Here is a 19,190-nt window from a genome sequence, read left to right as displayed (position 1 = left end):
TCGCTGTGTATCTTAAAAACAAACCGAAATATCGTTCATAAAATGGCTTTATTTTGAAGGCTATTGTCGGAAGTACTGCTCTTAATTGTGGTAACTTAACATTTACTCGATACTAGTAGCAAGGTCGAGCTACGGTAATACTGACATTTGGATAATGTTGCCTCAGCCACTGGGTGCCACCGCATGTCCGAAACGTGGTTCTGTCGCCAACATGCAGTGAACATGCGGAAGTTTCAAGGACTTAGTACGCACTGTCTAACATATTTTAATTTTACTGCATTTTCAATAAGTTCAGGTCTGACTGTTGCACAGTAAGATTGTAGCTTTGCCTTCCGGAAAGCTCGCTTTGTAAACACAGCTAGCTGACAGGGGCGAGTTCATTACGTACTCCGTTAATTACAGGTGAATATGAGCTCCGCTCCAAATCACGGGACCGTAAACGTTACGGAGACCGGACTGTCCGGCAAACCCGCCTCTGCTGTTTCGTTTGTCGGACATGTCCAACAGGCCTTTAGCCATGTGAAGATAGAAAACCTGGTCGCAGGACTCAGTGGAGGAGTGGTGTCAACACTGGTGCTGCACCCGCTGGACCTGGTCAAAATCAGGTTTGCAGGTACAGTAAGTAATTATATATCAAGTATTGGTGATTGTCACAGATTACACAAACAGATATATCAAGCAAACAGCACAATAGTACCATATCTCAACTACCACCCTTAAACACTGCAGTACACGGAGTGCTTCGGTGCACTTGGACGTGTTTGTTCTAAATAATGTATTATATGTGTATTTGACAGGGGTCTTAAATGTCTTTTATTGCAGTGAGTGATGGCTTGGAATTACGGCCTAAGTACAGCGGCATACTGCAGTGTATGAAAAGTGTCTGGCAGCAGGAGGGACTGAGAGGACTGTATCAAGGAGTGACACCCAATGTTTGGGGTGCTGGAGCATCCTGGGGTCTCTACTTCTTTTTGTATGTAGACGAAAAGCAATAAACCTGTTGGATCAAGCCTGCACCGTTAGATTTTGCACTATTTGTTTTGACATATAATTGTAACGTGTTACTTCCCTTACAGCTACAATGCAATCAAAGGGTACACAAAGGAAGGTCGCCAGGCTGAACTGAGTGCCACGGAGCACCTGGTGTCTGCAGCCGCAGCAGGTTAGTACTACATTTATCTGGACACTGCTGACACACTCACACAGTCAGCTCACAGTCAACAGCAGCAGTTAGATATCACTGCCCTGGGCCGACCTCGGCTGACAGGAGGCAGATACAAATTAGCACGTCGCTCCTCTGTTAATCTTAGCCCTGCAGGGTCACATGAGTCCTTTTCCTGCCAACCAAATTAAGTTAGGAGTTCAAAATTGTTCAATATGACCTATCTACTACACTGTCACCATATTACTACTATGGCAAGACAGATATTAGGTAAGACAGGGATTTTTATACAATCAACTTCACTTAAATCTGATCTGTTTTCTGTTTGGTTTAGTAGTAAATGAACCACCTGATCCTGTCTGCAGTTCATTATATGTTTGATGTAGCTGTTTGTATTAGTTAACAGTCATGTGTATCTAATAAAGTGGCCACTCTGTCAGCTTCAAAGAGTGTCTTTCACATGTTCCTGCTTGCCGTCATGTAGGCATCGTAACGCTCACCCTAACCAACCCGATCTGGGTGACCAAGACCCGGCTGGTGCTGCAGTACAATACTGGCCCAACCAGTAAACAGTACAAGGGGATGGTGGATGCTCTGGTCAAGATCTACCGCCATGAGGGAGTGCCAGGACTATACAAGGTTCGACCACAGTGAATTTGTAACACAGTCTTTGTAACATAGACATACCAGAAATACTCATTTGAGCTAGTGGCAGCTAATGAAGTTTTGTTGAGTGTCACAAGAGGAGGAGTTGGAATAACTCATTACTGTAACCAGATTTGCAGCCCAGACAGTCCTAAGTCTTGCTAGGCTGTGGTGAAGTTTTGTATTGGTTCATAAATGAATAATTGGTTCACCACTAGAGGGCGATGCCTCCCTGTTTTGGCAGTAGAACGGCACAAAACTCTGATAATGGTAATAACTTGTAGGATGTTTAAACTGTGTTTTAGCCTCTTCAGTAATGGTATGTGAATTGTATTAGCCTGGCAGGACAATTGTCCTTTGTCTATTGTCCTTGTCTTTTTGAAATAGACAGGGAGCTACAGACAGTTTTCCAGTGTATCAAGACAAACTGACTTACACAGTGTGTACGTTTCAAAGGGTTATGTTCCCGGTCTGTTTGGTACATCGCATGGAGCGCTGCAGTTCATGGCCTATGAAGAGCTCAAGAGAGACTACAACAAATACAAGAAAGTGCCTTCAGACACAAAGATGGTGAGTCATTAACCCCATGAGCCACAGACTGACTGGAAACATGGTCGGTGTTCAATAAAACTCAACCGTAAGGCCTGTAACTTTACAGTTTAATAAGACCGAGCCCACAGTTGATAAGTAGCCACTGAAGAAGTGACTCATCAGTTTTCCTGCTCTGCTCATTTCTTCCTCCCTCACTCTCTCTCTCTGTTTGTCTGTTGGTGTAAACAGAACCCATTGGAATATATCACAATGGCAGCGTTATCCAAAATATTTGCTGTGGCTACAACGTACCCATATCAGGTGGTGCGAGCTCGTTTGCAAGACCAGCACAACACATACAATGGAGTTATTGATGTCATAAGACGGACATGGAGGTATGATAGTGATCTTCTCGCAATGCATTGAACATGCCATCGTAGTATCAGTTTCTAAATTTGGCCACGGTCTCCAGTTTGATTCAGAGTTATTACTTCGTCACTGTCTCTGCAGGAACGAAGGCGCCATTGGTTTCTACAAAGGCATCGTCCCCAACGTGATACGCGTCACTCCCGCCTGCTGCATCACCTTTTTAGTTTATGAGAATGTGTCTCGCTTCCTTCTGGGACAAAATAAATGAAAAGAAGGGACATGGACAGCTGCAAGGACTCTGAGTGTGCAGAGAAAGAAGCACCAGACTGAAACTGAACCTTCACAGCACATGTCAGTGTGCTGATGTGAGGAGAATTCATTTGCACTGGAGATGAATGAAAAAGGTGCCATCATCATTAGTAACGATACAAATTCTGGACGAAGATATCATCTGTCTGTGATTCATCTTAAACTCCGACCGTGGGGAAGAAGCATGTTGCTGTTCTCTCCATTGGATTTAATGCTGTTGAGTTGCTTTTTTTAAAAGTGTGTTTTCTGGGCTTATATCAGGGGAGAGAGAGAAATATTTCACCTTATAGTAGTTATGTTTACATACTATGTTTCATGGCAGCAGAAAGGGATACAGGCTGAAACATTAAAAGCCAATTGTCAGCTGCAGAGAGAGACCTTCTCAGGTTTATAGTTGCATGTATGTGTAATATTAGTTTGTCTCCTTTAAATTATTTCTTTATGTGAACGGCAAAAATGGAGAGGGTATTCAGTCTGAACACACCCGCAGGCCTCCAAAAATCCATTCTCTGTTGGCATCATCTTTGTTTTCCTGCAACAAATTGTAATTTCCTTTATAGCGCTTTGTTATAAAATCCAAACTGTGCTTTATCTCCATTGACTCGTGTGATGTATGTAAACATATTACATATACTGCTATTTCAAAGCTTCTGAAACATTGCAGTGACTATAAGAAGTCACATCACTGAGTTAAATTCTTTAAAAAAAGGATTTTACTTTATTAACAGTAATAGTGAATATAAACAGGTCACATGAATACATAGTTTAAATATTGTCAGTGTCTGTTAAATGGTTACCGAGCTCTAAGAGCACCCACGAGCAGAAAAGCTACAGTACAACGTTTATTTCTGGTGGACAGAATGACACAGTATTCTTGTTTATAGGCCTGTCATCTAGCATAGTATTTTAACAAAACAAAAAAAACATTCAAGTTACTATCAGTGACGCTGTAATGCCTCAGCAAAAACCACACCTGATCATTTTGGAGGGTCAGATAACATACTTTTATACTACCAGGACTGTTTTTTTTTTAAATTTATTTATTTAGGCAGTTCCTCAATGATAATCCTGGATACTGAATTCCAGCCTGTAGATGCGTCGCCTCTGGGATAGTCTGCACAGGTCCCCACCCACACGGCCACATCCACCAACCCTGCTTTGACGCCCTCACACAGGCCTTCAACTGGAGGGAGAAAAAAAACGACAAGACAGAGCAAATGAATTTCTGGGAACACCCAAACTGCCTCCAGAGATAGAAATTGTTAATTGTTTTGTTTTCTGAAGAAGTGGTGAACTTTCTAAACCAACCTAACTCAAAAAAAGTAATTTTGCTTTAAAGTTTGAATCCGCAGCAGTTAAATAACCACTGAAAGGAACAGTTAGTCCCTCCAGTAAAAACGCCTCTTTCTTTGCTCTCTTGCTGAGAGTTTGAGAGTTAGTTGGATGAGAAGATTGATACTGATGCTCTCAAACCTGTATATACTGTATATATAAATAAGCTTAGCACAAAGAGTGGAAACAGTGGCTATGTTCAAAGATGACAAAAGTAGCAACAGGTAACAAACACAATTAAAAAATGTCCAAGCATTTCTGTAAGTTCACGATTGGTCAGCTGTAGCTGAAAGCATCTCCAGTCGTACCTGAGGACGTTCTGTGGATGTTGATGGTTGAGTTGAGCTCTGGACTTCCCTGGTCTAAGTAGATGATTGACTCTATGGGCAGGGGTCCTGTGCACTCCGCTCCGTTGAAGGTAAAGTACCATCTCTGGCAGCATGCGCTCTTACACTTGAGTCTGAGGGAACCACTGAAGAGGACTCTGAGGGCGCTGTCTGAGCGCAGCTTAGTGAACGTACAGTCCTGCAACACAGCATAAAGTAACTGTGCCACCGATATGCGTTGTGTAGGCTGAATAACATTTATGTGAATTTGAAAAATGCTTGAAACGAACCCCCACATTCCTCAGAAACACATCCTTCTCTGTATCACAGTACTTACAGCTACTTTACCCAGGTCGATCCCATAATTCAGAGAGTTCCAGGCGCACTGCTTGTAGTTGGGCCTCCAGGGCTCCTCGAAGATCTCGCTAATGCACTCGCCTTTCTCACCTTTGAGCCCGTCACGGCCAGGGATGCCCGGCGTCCCCGGAATGCCGTTGGCCCCGGGGTTACCGTCTCTGCCAGGGGTGCCTGCAGGCCCCTGCATGCAGCTGCCATACTGGAAAAACAAGGAAGAGAAGAAGAAGAGGTGGAAGTTGATAATAAAATAACATCAGCCAAGTCTATTGTAATTAAACTTCCTGTTTCACATTTTCCTTTTTCTTCCTCGGGGTTAAATCCCTGTTTGGGCTGCATGCACTGCTGCAGACACCTAAACACTGCCATCCACCCAACCATCACACACATGAGAAGCCAGATTATACTTCATTTACAAGTCATATAAACAAATACACTGCCATCGGGCTGAATTAAGTGTAAAAACCAGATGTGATCCACACCAAGGCAAAGCAACAGAACCAGCAACCATTAAGCCATGAAGCAAGTGAATGACAGATCATGTGTTAATGAGGAACTGAGGCTTGGTGACGGTCTAAATTAGTAGGTGTCTAGCCACACATCTCTCAGCGTGATTCACTGTCCTGCTGAATCTCCTGCTATGTTTAAACAGATGCTGCATCTTACTCAAGCTGACTCAAACACACACAGAGACAGGGGAGCTTGCCAAAACCTACCACATACAGAGATAGACACAGTGAAGATCCAAATAGCTTTGTGCAATGTGTGTCCTCAAACACACACTTTAACCAACAGATTGCAGTGTGTAGGTTAACTGTTAAAGCTTTTTTTAGTTGGACTTGGGGTTTTTAATTTTGGTTAGTTGATTTGTAAGAGTCATATACTCATTCATTTAGTCAGGACGGACAGAAACTGACACGTAGAAGTGTGTCCTCGCCCTTAAGCAAACACTGATGCCAAGGGAATTTGGGTCTGGGTTTTTGTTGGGTCACTGCTGCCCTTTTTTGCTCAGCATGTAGCTGTGGAGCAGTTATAGGGGGCACATGGCCAAGAGGCATTAAGACAAAAAAGTCCTAAGGCAAGACAGAACAAAGAGCTTTTCCTCCGGTTTCAACATCTTGTCCCGACTTGAGTCTCTGAGGTAAAGCAGAAAAATGTATTTCAGACCATGTGAATCAAAAAAATACAAAAAAAAAAAACCCAGCAAAATGTGAGAGAATAACAGTAATTTAACGTCAGCTGCTGAAGAACAGATGGTTGAGAGTCTGTTTTAGCCATTAAGTGGCTTTGCTGGAGTAACCTGAAGATGTGAGGTCTGACATCATCCCTCTAGGAAGCTGGGAAGTCTGCTGATGAAAGGGGTAGATTACGGATCGGTACGCAAGTGCTGTAATAGACCTGGAATTTATCCTTAAGAAAAAAAAAGCGGGATTAAACTTCCAAGCTTGTTGGCTAATAGGTGGGAAAATGTGGAAATGTCAGAAATGCTCCACGAGCCCGTTTGGTTGCGAGGAAAACGGCTCTGTTTTATTAAGGGTTGGATTTTTGGAGACCTTTCAAAGCAGACTGCTCAATGGAACCTCTGTCCACTTAAGACACACAGATGACTTTTATATTAGCTTCCAGTCTGCTGTTTCTATAGTGGCGCTGCCTGCCTGCATTTATCACACTCCAGCCCCTGCTTGAATATTAGTAGCACACGGCCTGTTACTGTAACTGAAGCATAAAAAAGGCTGTATTTGCCCCAAAGTGCTGAGGAATCAGTAGTATTTCATGCATTAGTCAAAACTGAAGCGAGGACTCGATGCTCTCCTCCAGCATGCAGGGCGTGGATATAACGCTTGGCTTAGAGAGGTTTTAGATTCAGAGGATCTCAAGAGGAATCAAAGTAGGATTTTATGATTACCATGTTGTTCAAATAAGAAGATCTTCCTTCTCCAGAGTGCCTAGTGCAGTTGGGCTTTTCTGCATCATTTCCAGTGCACTGGATACAGATGGTAAAATAAGATGCTATTCGTTATATCCTACTTCTGTGGTCTCAGCTGCAGAGTAAGACTTTTTTGGGGGGATAATGAGGAGCAACTGCTTGAAGTTAGTGGTTCTCAATGTGGGGTATGCAGACTTCTAGGAGTCCCTGCAGGAGGTGGGGGGAGGGTTCAACGAAGGGGTCCACGGAGTCCCAGCAAAATAAACATTAGTTTCACTTTCATTTGATTCCCAAGAGATTAAAGAGAGAATGTGTGTCCACTGTGTTCCTTCACTCCCCACCTACAGCACAGGGGGTTATATAATTCTGGACAAAAATAAATGCTGAATTGGACGTGGTGGACTGTAATATTACATAGGTGAACCCTGCTTTAGGCTCTTTGTATATATTTATCAGCCTTAAAATTTCAGTCCCAACTGCCAGCCCCAATCAAATATACATGAACCTTTTTGAGTTTGTCAGGCAGGCAGATAGAGGCAGACCCCAACTTCCTGTCTGGGATTTTTTTTTTCTTTTTTGTCCATTCAGTCTGCAGGACAGCAGACAAAGCTGGAATAATAGTGAACCAGCTGACCATATGAAAGCTATATAACAGCATTTCCCATCTGCTGTGCAGGGACCAGGTAATTTTGGTGGCCATATTTTGCCAAAGTGCTGACCACGCTCACTGAAGTGTAAGCCTACATGTGGATCATGTGGATGAATCAGCATAATACTTTTTTTTCTCTTTTCTTTTGGGGGAATTCAGTCGTTTAAATATAGTTCTGGCAAACAGCAAAGCATGACAAAAGAAAACAGTAACACCATGACGAGTTTAAAGAACATGACATGCAAAGTGCAGATTCATTAAAAACACAACAAGGCGACTAAATGACAAAAACGTAAGTATAATAATATTTTGTTGTGAATTATTTTTAGGCTTTTTACGTTACACAAAATAAGTCCACAAAACATAAATCTCCGCCGGGATCCTGAGTGCCACATACTTTCTTCTGGAAATAATCATAGCGTCTTCTTTTTTCTTTTCTTTTTTTTTTTTTTTTAAATAATCTGATCTCTCTTACCTTCTCAGCGTCAGGATCCTTTCGGTATCCTCTGTTTCTCACCTTTTCCACGCCGTACAGAGGTAAAGCCAAGCAGGCGAGGAGCAGCAGGCGGGCAGCGACGGGAGACATCATACAGGAGACAGCGGAGGACTGTGTGCTCTCTGAGAGACTTGGGGCGACAGTTTGACTCCAACTCCAGCCAGTTTTAGTCCAGAGGAGGGCAGGACGCGAGGGAAGGAGCCAGTAAACTTGCAGAAACGTACTCTAAGAAAAAAAAAAAAAAAAAAAAAAAAATCATCGCTATGAGATTCATAAACCAGTACAGACGTGCCCGTTCTATTATAATTCGGGTAATTAGAGGCTCACATACAGAGACAAACATAAATTGAATCTTTTATTATTCAACATTTATATCAAAATGAAAACGTATAGATACAAAAAATTGGATTTAAAGGACAGGCTACATTAAAAACAGTTAAAAAAAAAAAAAAAAGTACACAGCTCTACAGAGCGTTTCATGGACACCAGTGGACACGCTAAGTCTTGGTACATCATAAGCAAGACTCATATCCACATGCCAGAATAAGAGTATACAGTAAAAAAGAGAAAAGGACGAGGATTCCCTTTTAATTTGTTACTGGAATTCTCACGTGAATCCCACATATGAAAGATAAAGAAAGCTGATGGAGGAATCAGTCCCTTACAGATGTTCAAATAAAGCACAGAGGCTGCTCTGGAAACACTTGAAGGAGAGATATATGCTCTCTGTTATAAAGAAGCCCTGAACAATCTCCAAACTGTCTTTATCTGTTCATGACTATTCATATCTAATCATCAGTGGTTTGTGCTTCTAATGACAAATAGTGCAAAGCCTGTTTGATTTGTTTCCTCAATTTGCTTGAAGATCATGAAGAATCTATACATACAAACAGAGCACAGGTAGACATGACACATGCAAAACATCTGTCGGTTCTTTGAAGATGAGGAAGGACCCAAAGGAAGGCACATTCTTTTAGAAAAACCATAAAGCTATACTTTATCCAAACTCCCAACACACCTCTTTAAAAACACCGACCTGTGCAGAATCAGTGTTCACACAACAGATACAAGTAAGAAATAATGGAAATAAACACAACATGGTGGAAATCTTTTAAGAAAAATTTAAAAAAAATCAACTCTAACAAGTTTAAGAGTTTGCCTTTGTTTCAAAAGAGAAAAAAGTAGCACAGTGTGCGTTACAGGATGAGGTTGCAAGACAAACCATCTTTCCAGGAAAAACAGTAAGACATTCAAAAACACTTTACCACAGGAAGACTCTTGTGTTGCACATTTGGCAGTATCATGACCTTTCTAACAAAACTCTCAGTGTAGCGACTAATCCAGTGAAAAAACAGAATATTTACATAAATAGTATTCATTCTAGTTACCAATCTACAAAACGGTAGACCTAATACATGCTATAAAATGAAACTGTCAGTTGTATAGTTGGGATACAGCTGTGCTGCAGCAACATTCAGGTGTAGGATAAAAGCTCATTAAAGCTGAAAGACAAAGCTGTGACCCAAACTAAATGATCTCAGACTTCTGGTCCAACATACCACATTTGAAATACTCAGGCTGTGTTACATTTTGCTGGCAATGGATATTCACTGGCTATCATGTAACCAATGCAATCATAAACTGAAGTATGGAGCTTATATGATGTTTGACAAGACACACACGTGGGTACATCAACCAGCATCAAGTGTGACTGCTTATTCTTGGGGGTCAGTTCTCTCAGCAGCTGTTGTCCTTTGTGTCCTTGCTCTCCTCAGGCACCTGGTGCACCAGCTGGTGGGTGGAGTCCTGGAGGACGCTGCTGCTGTGGGATAGGTTTAAAGCTGGATGTTGCTGTCCGCTGGGAACCTGCCTGGCTTCTGAGAGCTCGCTCCTCGGAGTCATCCTATAACCCAGCCAGGACACACTGGAGGTTATTGCTTGTTCAGATTTAGTTCCATTGAATGAAAAACAACAAAGCACAAAGCAACATTTGCACAACAAAGAGGAAGGAGCAACATAAACAGAGCTGAGATGCCACAGAGATGTCTTAGATCAGGAAAAAAAACCCAAACCTGTAAGAAGTAAAAGTGCATTTCTCATAAACATAAATGGAAAGAAAAGATAAAAGTCTGGTATCTCAGATGTTCCTCCCTTACCTCCCATCTGGCGCTCTGTGCATGCTCTCTGAGCGGCTGCTGACCTTACTGGAGCTCCCACCTTTGCTGCGTCTCTCTCCCCCCTCCCGCTCCCGCTCCCTCTCTCTGTCCCTGTCCCCCCTCCTGGAGTTTCGGCTGGAGGCGCCCCTGTCCAAGTGCTCCCTGGTTGAGGTCTCAGAGAGAGAACCTTGCACATGGGGATCGTGATTGCCCAGTGCAGAGGTTCCTTGATTGGCGGTGCTGGCGTTGGTGGGAGCGGCGCCTGTGCTTGTGCCCATGGACTTGGACACCACCTTGAGCTTGTGGGAGCTGGGCTTGTAGTGCTTCTTCTTGTGCTGGACGCGGCTGTTGTGCTTGAGGAAGAACTCACAGGACTCCTGCAGCACCCGGCGGCTCTCGCTGATGGGACTGCAGGTCACAGAACATGAAATGTTTAGTGGGATTACTTATTTATTTTTGGTGGAAACTGAGTGTGAACTGTAACAGAACTTACTCTCTCTTGCGGGTCCTGTTGAAGAAGTAGGCCCACTCTGAGCACGTCTTTTTGCTGCTGACCCAGAACACTGCAGATATTCCAACCACCAGCGTCATCAAGTACTTCACCAAAAACAGAGAGAGGTCAGGACGCTCGTGCTCTGTTGCCTGAAACAAAGATGGAAACAGAATCCTTGTGATTTAGAACTAGCGTGTAATAAATCCTTCTTTTTTTTTTTTTTTTTAATTGAAGACAAAACCAAGCCTTTGAACTTTTTGGCTCAGAGACTAATATTTAACAAAGGACTGACTTTATTCTTCTCTTTTACACTGTCCATTTTATACGCCCTCTTAGATTTTTTTCGTCTCTCTTCTGATCGTCTTCACACTGTGCAGCAGGACACAAGTTTATATATTACACATTTCTGAATGGACAGCCATTTTCAAATTTAAATATAAAGAAATAAAATATATTGTTGTTTTTGTGGCAGTTTCCCTGAACTGATTGTTATGTACTTGGTACTTGGTCTATTTCAGCTTTGTTAGTTGCCTTTTCAAAAACCTCCCACACGCAGTGACCCTCAGCCCATTTTTACAACATCTGCTCAAATATTCATATTTAGGTCCTTCAAATTTCACATTGGACAATACTTCCACACACGTACGGGTCTATTTAGGGACTGGCCAGGCTGGAATGTTACTTCATTTTTAAAGTAATTAGCTGAATGTGCTGCTCAGGAAACTGTGCTCTTAGCTTTAGAGATATTTTTGCTAATGGGTCCACCAGTGCCCAGAAGGACTTTTCAACACAGGTGTGTGTGTGTGTGTGTGTGTGTGTGTTTTGATGTTATTAACAGCACACAGACAAAGCATTTTTCAGCTGCTGGTTTCATTATTTGGTATATGAGCTTTTTTTTTTTTTTAATGGCTGTTGCCTTTTCTGAATAGAAGACACACAAACCATTTGAAGCCTTTTGAGCCATGTGGTCTCATCTCATTGGAAAGTCTTTTCTAATCTGCCCTTTGGCCTTAGCTTGTTCCATAACACAGTCAGCGAGTGAATAAGCCACAGCTACCTTGTATGAACAGGGGATGCTGTACTCCTGACAGCGGTCGTTGATCCAGGTATTCTCCCAGGTGCTGCGGTGACTCTGTTCATAGGTGTAGCAGGCCAACAGGGTGACCAGCGGGACCAGGTAGAGGCAGCTGAACACGCCGATGCGGATCATGAACTTCTTCAGCTTCTCCTGGTTGCGCTCGTCGTGCTGAATGACCTGCCGGACGTGGTTGAGAGAGACGATGCCTGCCAGGATAAGGAAGAGGCCGACTATGACGCCCACACACAGCGGAGCCAGAACAAAGTAGCGCAGGGCGTCCAGGTCATAGAGGCCCACGAAACAAACCCCACTGATGTTGTCTCCTTCCACCTTGTTCAGTGCGAGCAGCATGACCGTTAGCGCCCCAGGGATCCCCCAGGCAGCAGAGTGGAACCACACCTACGGACAAAGCAGAGAACAATATTTTCAACAGTGTGCACCACTCTCCTGTTTGCTAATAGCCTGTGTTTGCTTATATCTATATTCTACACTTGTTTTTCCTATGTTGCTCTTATTTGCTATTAACACATGACCATAAATTCTTTTAAAAAAAACCTTACCGCTTTCTTCTCTATGGCCTCACAGCTCCACTTGGGTCCAGCTGCCAGGAACCAGGTTATGGTGAGTATGACCCACCAGACAATACCAGCGATGGAGAAGAAGTAGAGGAGCATAAAAAGCAACGTGCACCCTTTGCTCTGAGAGCCCAGCACCACTGTATCCACACCTGCAGGGTGTGCTGCCTTGGTACAGGCTGCATTGTTCCCCAGCAGGAACCCGATGAAGTATATGAGTGAGACAAAGCTGTAGCAGACGGCGTAGAAGATTATGGGGCGTTCGGGGTAGCGGAAACGTTTGACGTCGATCAGGAAAGTGAGGAAAGTGAAGAGCGTGGCGCCCAGGCAGATGATGGAGCACACGCCGATGAAGCTTTTGGCAAACTCGATGTCGTGGGGTTTGAAGTACATGTTGGAGCAAGGCGGAGCGCAGTCCTGGGCGCCCAGGAACGATGATCCATGGCCTGGCTTGGTCTTTAACTGCAGAGGGCACCAGAAGCCCAGGTCCCTCTTAGCAGACGAGGAGGAGATCACTGGTGTGGTTGCAGGAAGCAGTGAACCTTCAGGGGAGCGACATGGGTCCAACCTACAGGATAAAAACAATGACAGGATAATGAATTAGCATTGCAATAGCATTGCTCATATGGACTGTCTGTCACTGAGGCTTTCTTACTTGTCACACTGCAGCTCAGGGGGCCAGGTGATGCCAAAGATTCGGATATTCACGTCGCAGTCGGACATTACAGTCTCACACTGCTCTCGGCAGGGACGGATCACCTTATTCTCCTCACTGCACGCTGGGACAAAGGCCTGGCAAAGGAAGTGGTGGACGTCTGGAGAGCAGCGCAGGTTTGCCAGGGGCATGAATGGCTGAGGATGGAGAGAAAGGTTACATAATACTGGAAAGGAATTTGTCATAATGAGAAGCAGATCCTACCTATTAAGACCTGCAGGATAAAACAGTAAAATAAAAACAAAAAACTTTGGCTGACCTGGTCATAACCTGTACACATACAGAACCAATGATCATCTGTCACAAGTCAACTTTGCTTTATTTTAAGTAGTCACAAGTCAAAAAATTCGGGGACCACTGCTCCACATAGAATATTAACTTCATGTTGTGGAGCTGTAGTGCTCTATAGCGCCACACAAAGAGGCCCATTCACTGGCTGGGAACCATATTCTTCCGTTTCAACACTGGTCAAGAGCCTGTGAGAGGGGAGGGAGAAGGAGAAGGGGGGGGGGGGGGGGGGGGGGGGTATAGGTGGCAGGAAATGAGTGTACAGACACACAACAGGCCAGGAAGGCTGGAATGCACACAGCTGTTGATAGGTTAGGCTGTGAAGGAGCCACAGTATAAGTGTGTGTGATTCTCAGTGAGATGCACAGCTTACACTGAAGACAGCTTCATTCAAGTTAAACAAGTCCAGATCATGCACATGCTGTTGTTTCTGTATCCTTGGACATTAACAGTAACTGTACACTTTGTTGACTAGTTATTCTTTATTATTGCCCATAAACCAGCTGTATCACCCTGGACACTACGTCAGGCCTCCATGTGCACACAGACTGATGTCAGTCTATACTGCCACTATTTACTGACAAAACACACTCATACACTCCAGCACAGTCCACTATTCAATGTTTCCTCTTTTTTTTTTCTTCTGAAATCCAGTCTGGCAGTAGGCCCACTCCTCTGGGCCCTGGGCTTGCCCCCTCTGACAGTAAGTGTCCTTGTTTCTCTCCTGCGGAGGTCCTGGGCTCCTTGTCAATGAGCTGCCCACTCCTCAACAATCTGACCTTTATTTGCTTTTCAGCGGAGTTACTGTAAAAACTGCCCTCATTTCAGAAACCTTCAACCAGGATCAGCGGTACAAGTCGAGTTGATTTAGCCTTAAAGACAAAATCCTGTGCAGAAAACTGCATAGCAAAGTACTTCAAGGATTAAATGATTCAAAAAAAAATAGCTAGACACCCACTTTTCAAACTTTTAAGCTCAGCTTTTTTTTTTTTTAACATGCCTCAGTGTTCCCTGTCTGTTACAGCACGTCAGTAAGTCTTCCTGTTCTCTTTGTATTCTAACACTTCAAACTTTTCTATTTCAGAAGCTGGCAAACAGTGGTGGAATCTGGGACCAAGGGCGGAAAAAGGTTAGCCCTCCTCCGGAAAATCCTACTGATAGGCTGGACTGAGCCCAGTGCGAGGCACAAACCTGCTTTCATTACAGCATTGGGGCTTTGTGATAAATCAGTGCACACTTTCAGAGAGAGCTATGTATAATATGTAATGTTGAATGTAGGCCATGGAGTGTAAGTCTGTCACCTGGGAGACAGGACCGTGGAGGTAAGACCGTGTAGAGGAGGGGGAAATGAGTGAGTGATTAACAGGGAGAATACTCATTGTGGTATGCAGGGCAGGCTTTGTATAGGGCTGGGTGTGTCCCTCCCCTTCCTCCAGAAATCAAAGGCCCCCCTCACAACAAAGTCCATGAAGTTGCCCGTGGCCTAGGTTGCTGTGAAATAAGAAGCCTATACCTTTGCCAGATGCCACACAAAAGACTCCTTCAACAGATCAACTGTTTCGTGCTCAATGCTCTAACACCAAACATGTGTAATCCAAACCCTGGCCTGCAGGAATGCTAAGACACAGGACGCTACAACAGAAACAAGAGTTCACTGCTGAGGAAGAGACACCAGACAACATATGTCTGTAGACATCAGAAAGCAAAGGGTATTAGGAGTAAGACAACACAGAGAGAAATGCACTTTACTTGACATGACTGAAGCTGATGATTATGATAATGAAGATTAGCAAAAAAACAAAATGTTTTTTTGTGTGTAAGAAAATACTAATTACAATGATACTGCACCTGTAGTCCAGTTAAAATAAAAACAAATAATAAAATCCATCCTTTGTGCCAGGTGAGAATTCAAACCCAGTGCACAGATTCATGGTTATCATGGTCACAACAATACAATTTCTACAGTTTACTTACTAAATTGTGCTCTATAACAATCAGGAGTGATTTGTGGACAAACAGTGGCAGGTAATTTGTGTATCCCAGCTGATGACCATTACAAAATGGCAATTACAGTTCAATCAATATGCACCTCTGAGGGCCGACAGACACTGGCATTTATAGACTGGAGCCATGAATAGCTCTAATGATAGCACTAACAATGGGAATCACATCGAGATGATATTCATTATCTCTAAATGTGACTTGAATTATAATTTTTATTTACAGACAGAGGAAGGTTTCTTTCCATCACAGACTAATGAGATTCTTTAACGTTAAATCCTTTAATTTAAAGTTTCCCCCTAAAAGAGCTTTAAGGTTGGAAAAATCCTCTTATTCCAAACTGCCTGACAACATCACAGACACATTCTGTATTACTGTGTCCCAGTTCATCTTTGAAACTAAGTACACATTCAGTCTGACATAATTAACACAGTCTTGAGATCTCCACTAGAATTTAAAATGAAGTTCTGTGGGTTTGAACAATGCCTGGTGTTTAGCCAAATACTGCTCACACCCACAGCATGGGTTTGTATCGACTGGCCCACCCAATGCCAAAATTAAAAGGCAGAAATTAATCTGTAAAACACTGGGGCTTTAAATGAAGAATGCACAAAGAAAGGTCTTAACTGAACAGTAAATAAAAAAATGGGTTAAAGATCAAATATTACTGCACATTACACAGACTGTTTGATGAATCTTATTTCATAAAAAAAAACAATAATAATAATAATTTTCTTGGCAGTCAACAAGACTGATTGGCCAACAACAAACAACAAAATGATATATGGACTGTTATGAGAACTCACCTCCATATTACTGGCTGCAATGTCCTGATCATAGTGCTCCATCATGTTGGGAAAGAAGGTCATGTTGTAGGGCATCCCCAAGCACCGATGCACTTTGATTGGCTCACAGGTAAAAAGACTGTGAGCACTGCAGCTTCCCACCCATATCAGTGCCAGGCACACCCACAGTGGCCCTGGCATCAGCATTTTCTGGGTAGCGAGTGCGTGTGAGTATGTTTTTTTTTTGTGTGTAAACTAGAACAGATTTCTTTTTGGCTCAGTGTGAGGATATCTTGGCCCAAATGTTGAATTCCCCTGGCTCACGCTGTCATCCACATTTCACTGCTCCTGGGGACATCTCAGTGGAGCCAGTGGGCGTTGCAGCAGGTAAAACTTTCCCATCAGCCCCCTGTTTGGTTAGCATGTGCCTCTGGGTCACAGATAGGTATCCCTGAAATGAAAGTAATCATACTGAATTAGATTTATACTTTCAGCTAAACAAGGACAGAGAGGTTTGTTTTGGACCACAACCTGTATTTCATGAAAATCTGTCCTCAGGAACACCAACTGTGAAGATTTTAGTTACTGGTTATAACTGCATTTACTTGCAGAGCAGAGACAGACTGAAGCCCTATCATCAAAACAGTCTATCATAATTACACCATCAACTGAAGAATGAAATTTAACAACTCCATATTTTGTTCTGTGCACCCCTTACAGCTTCCTTGAGGTCCTCGGGCTCCAGTAATGGAAGCACCGTTTAGAGACGTATCAGGCAGATGGAATTAAGGAACCAAAATCCAGTCAATCCCTGTGCAGGCTTCAAGTGCATGCATTTACACAGGGTGGGGAATGCTAAAGATCCAGGCTTATTCAAGGAGAATGAGTCTCAGCTTGTTGATGCACATTAAACTTTGCCTTAAAGTGTCAGAGGTTCACATACACACTTGCTTAAGCAACCAAGAATCTTGAATGCCTGACAGAATGTAAAACTTTCCCAGTGAATACAGAAACAAAGGCTGAGTAAGTTTAGGCTTTTTCAGGGGCCCATTTGGGACTAGTTTTGGATTTGACCCCTGGTTGTATTTTGTATACTGACACGTGTTCATGTGTATTGTAACAAGCAGTATTTTAAGTTATTTACATAAAAATGTGGTCTTTAAAGAATAACAATCTATGCTTATTATTTGGTTTCTTGAATTCCTGATATCAGTGGTGGAAAGAGTTTATTTAATATTTCCACATCACTGTTTATGTGTACAGTAACCACCATCAACAACCTTCACAGCGTAGAACAATGACTGTATTTAAAGATCTTTATATACAGACACTGGCACAGACTGTAGGCCTCTAAGCTCCTGGGAAGTACAGGAACTTAGAGGGTAAGTAAATTTAGATTAGCTAGCAGCTTAAACCTTTCGGTTAGCATATTAGTAATGATTAAAAAGACAATAAAAGTCAGCAAAGCAAAAACATTTGACACGTACCACCAGTAACACCACTTAAGTTTAACAAGCAGAAACAAGCAGACACGTGCAGGTTAGTAGAAAACTTCAGTGCTTCAGTACTTAGGTTATATATCTCTAAAGCTAAGTACTTTTATGAATATGTCGGTTTACCGCGGGCAGGAGAGCCCTGTTTTCCCGTGAACTGGACGCCAACTGCGGGGAGAGAGTACAGTAAACATCCCTGCCTCGGTCGCTGCCATGGGACGGGGGCCCGAAACAACTTCGGCAGCAACAATAAAGTTAGAAAAGCATGAGGTGGGGGAGACAAAACCAAACACAAACACTTACCCTCTATAGCCCAGGAATTCATGTAACAGCTGACTACATGGATACTCGTCGGAGCAAATCTGTGGGGAATTTGGTAGCGTGTTTCCTGCGATAAGTTCCAGCACGGTCTCCCTGTCTGTTCTTGTCTGGCTGCCCTGAGCCGAAGCTGCCTTCAGTTACAGTCGGAAATGTTGACATTTAATCACAAACGCACGTGAACCGATGTTGGTTCAACATTCAAACAGGTACACGTGGGCTATAAATAAAGAAAGCTGAAACATAAATTGCTGTTTAAGTAATTTTTAATAGCTCTTTACTGCAGTCTATTTTCGGATGAACAACTGATAGATGCACAAGTGTGTTGCCTGAAATTGTTAATTAGTGGACATCACATCTAGAAGTCGTATTTGACACGTCAAGTATGTAAATGTTTAGCTAAATAGACTAAAATGTTTTCAGGTTTCATCTAACGGTAAACTACATGGTATCCTGTGCTAACACATTTGTGACACTTGTGACGGGGAGCACCTGAACGCAGCATGTGTGCAGATGGCAGATGAATGATGGGACAATCCCAGACCGAAGGTAAAGAGCAACGTATGGATTTCTGTATCTGAAATGGGTGACACCGGACTGTTTTCCAGGTTTATTTAAAGAGAGCAATTTGTACACTAATTTAGACAGTATGTGCATGTTTGGGTTAAACTCAATAGACCTTTTTTACATCCATATCAATCGTATCGTGGGACGATGAAGAGATAAGTGAACGAAGATGCAGGTGTAGTTTTTATACGTACCGCTAGATGGTGTGACTACTATCCATCCAACTGTAGATTTACTCATCGAATTATGGACTAAAAACCCAGCAATGACTTTAGGGAAAACTCAACAAATCAAAACAACCGTATACAGCTTGCCAGAGATTATTCTGTAGGGAAATAAAAGTATTTTTAATATTACAGACTAATGCTTACAGATTATTTGTCCCTTTTTAAATATTATTGACATGTCCATATAAAAACCCTACATACAGACAGTAACAATAAAAACGCTGGGTAAAACACGGCGCATTAATCAGTAATAAAGTAATATTGTTGTACACCCTCTGAAAATCCTAAGACTCCTAGTGTCCCTACAGTCGCCTGTCATACAGTAAACATACAAGCGTTCAAACAATTTGTTGTGTTCCAATTATCCAGCTGGAGGCGCTGCATCCCCTCTGTG

General features: G+C 42.8%; 3 protein-coding genes across 7 annotated transcripts; 1 reads left to right on the top strand and 2 right to left on the bottom strand.

Moving 5' to 3' along the window:
- The first annotated feature begins 113 nt into the window (after positions 1 to 113).
- LOC121185435 (mitochondrial folate transporter/carrier-like) lies at positions 114 to 3,607 on the top strand. The gene is made up of 7 exons (XM_041043522.1): positions 114 to 613; positions 823 to 973; positions 1,077 to 1,162; positions 1,647 to 1,801; positions 2,264 to 2,377; positions 2,588 to 2,733; positions 2,849 to 3,607. The coding sequence occupies exons 1-7, from the start codon at positions 409 to 411 to the stop codon at positions 2,973 to 2,975; spliced, it is 984 nt and encodes a 327-aa protein (XP_040899456.1). The 5' UTR covers positions 114 to 408; the 3' UTR covers positions 2,976 to 3,607.
- Positions 3,608 to 3,708: 101 nt separating this feature from the next.
- LOC121185436 (collagen triple helix repeat-containing protein 1-like) lies at positions 3,709 to 8,249 on the bottom strand. Of its 4 annotated transcripts, none has more exons than XM_041043523.1 (5): positions 8,080 to 8,249; positions 6,935 to 7,012; positions 5,012 to 5,230; positions 4,657 to 4,873; positions 3,709 to 4,199 (listed from the first exon to the last, which is right to left on the bottom strand). In XM_041043523.1, exons 1-5 carry the CDS (start codon positions 8,191 to 8,193, stop codon positions 4,057 to 4,059), a joined length of 771 nt encoding a protein of 256 aa, XP_040899457.1. In that variant the 5' UTR covers positions 8,194 to 8,249; the 3' UTR covers positions 3,709 to 4,056. The 4 variants fall into 4 exon arrangements, with proteins under 4 accessions (XP_040899457.1, XP_040899458.1, XP_040899460.1 ...); XM_041043524.1 differs by having other exon boundaries at positions 8,122 to 8,226; XM_041043526.1 differs by lacking the exon at positions 6,935 to 7,012 and having other exon boundaries at positions 3,711 to 4,199; positions 8,122 to 8,243.
- Positions 8,250 to 8,483: 234 nt separating this feature from the next.
- fzd6 (frizzled class receptor 6) lies at positions 8,484 to 18,126 on the bottom strand. 2 transcript variants are annotated; one of them, XM_041043518.1, is made up of 9 exons: positions 17,988 to 18,126; positions 17,811 to 17,852; positions 16,213 to 16,642; positions 13,058 to 13,254; positions 12,388 to 12,970; positions 11,807 to 12,226; positions 10,750 to 10,898; positions 10,257 to 10,664; positions 8,484 to 10,003 (listed from the first exon to the last, which is right to left on the bottom strand). In XM_041043518.1, exons 3-9 carry the CDS (start codon positions 16,396 to 16,398, stop codon positions 9,838 to 9,840), a joined length of 2,109 nt encoding a protein of 702 aa, XP_040899452.1. In that variant the 5' UTR covers positions 16,399 to 16,642; positions 17,811 to 17,852; positions 17,988 to 18,126; the 3' UTR covers positions 8,484 to 9,837. The 2 variants fall into 2 exon arrangements, with proteins under 2 accessions (XP_040899452.1, XP_040899453.1); XM_041043519.1 differs by lacking the exon at positions 17,811 to 17,852 and having other exon boundaries at positions 17,988 to 18,123.
- Between the last annotated feature and the right edge of the window lie 1,064 nt (positions 18,127 to 19,190).

Source organism: Toxotes jaculatrix, chromosome 8 (assembly GCF_017976425.1).
Source record: "Toxotes jaculatrix isolate fToxJac2 chromosome 8, fToxJac2.pri, whole genome shotgun sequence".
In the NCBI taxonomy this organism is placed as follows: Eukaryota; Metazoa; Chordata; class Actinopteri; family Toxotidae; genus Toxotes; species Toxotes jaculatrix.
The sequence above is the reverse complement of the archived record's forward strand: the minus strand, read 5'-3'. Positions and strand labels throughout refer to the sequence as shown.

Coding starts and splice junctions, on each gene's coding strand:
- fzd6 (XM_041043518.1), bottom strand. CDS start 16,398: ATGCTGATGCCAGGGCCACTGTGGGTGTGCCTGGCACTGATATGGGTG. Junction 10,899..11,806: donor GCATCCCCTGTTCATACAAG/GTAGCTGTGGCT, acceptor TCTTTGTTTCAG/GCAACAGAGCACGAGCGTCC. Junction 10,665..10,749: donor AACAGGACCCGCAAGAGAGA/GTAAGTTCTGTT, acceptor TGTGACCTGCAG/TCCCATCAGCGAGAGCCGCC.
- LOC121185435 (XM_041043522.1), top strand. CDS start 409: ATGAGCTCCGCTCCAAATCACGGGACCGTAAACGTTACGGAGACCGGA. Junction 614..822: donor GGTCAAAATCAGGTTTGCAG/GTACAGTAAGTA, acceptor CTTTTATTGCAG/TGAGTGATGGCTTGGAATTA. Junction 1,802..2,263: donor GAGTGCCAGGACTATACAAG/GTTCGACCACAG, acceptor TACGTTTCAAAG/GGTTATGTTCCCGGTCTGTT.
- LOC121185436 (XM_041043523.1), bottom strand. CDS start 8,193: ATGATGTCTCCCGTCGCTGCCCGCCTGCTGCTCCTCGCCTGCTTGGCT. Junction 5,231..6,934: donor CTTCTTATTTGAACAACATG/GTAATCATAAAA, acceptor TTGTTTTTCCAG/TATGGCAGCTGCATGCAGGG. Junction 4,874..5,011: donor TCGACCTGGGTAAAGTAGCT/GTAAGTACTGTG, acceptor GCTGTGTTGCAG/GACTGTACGTTCACTAAGCT.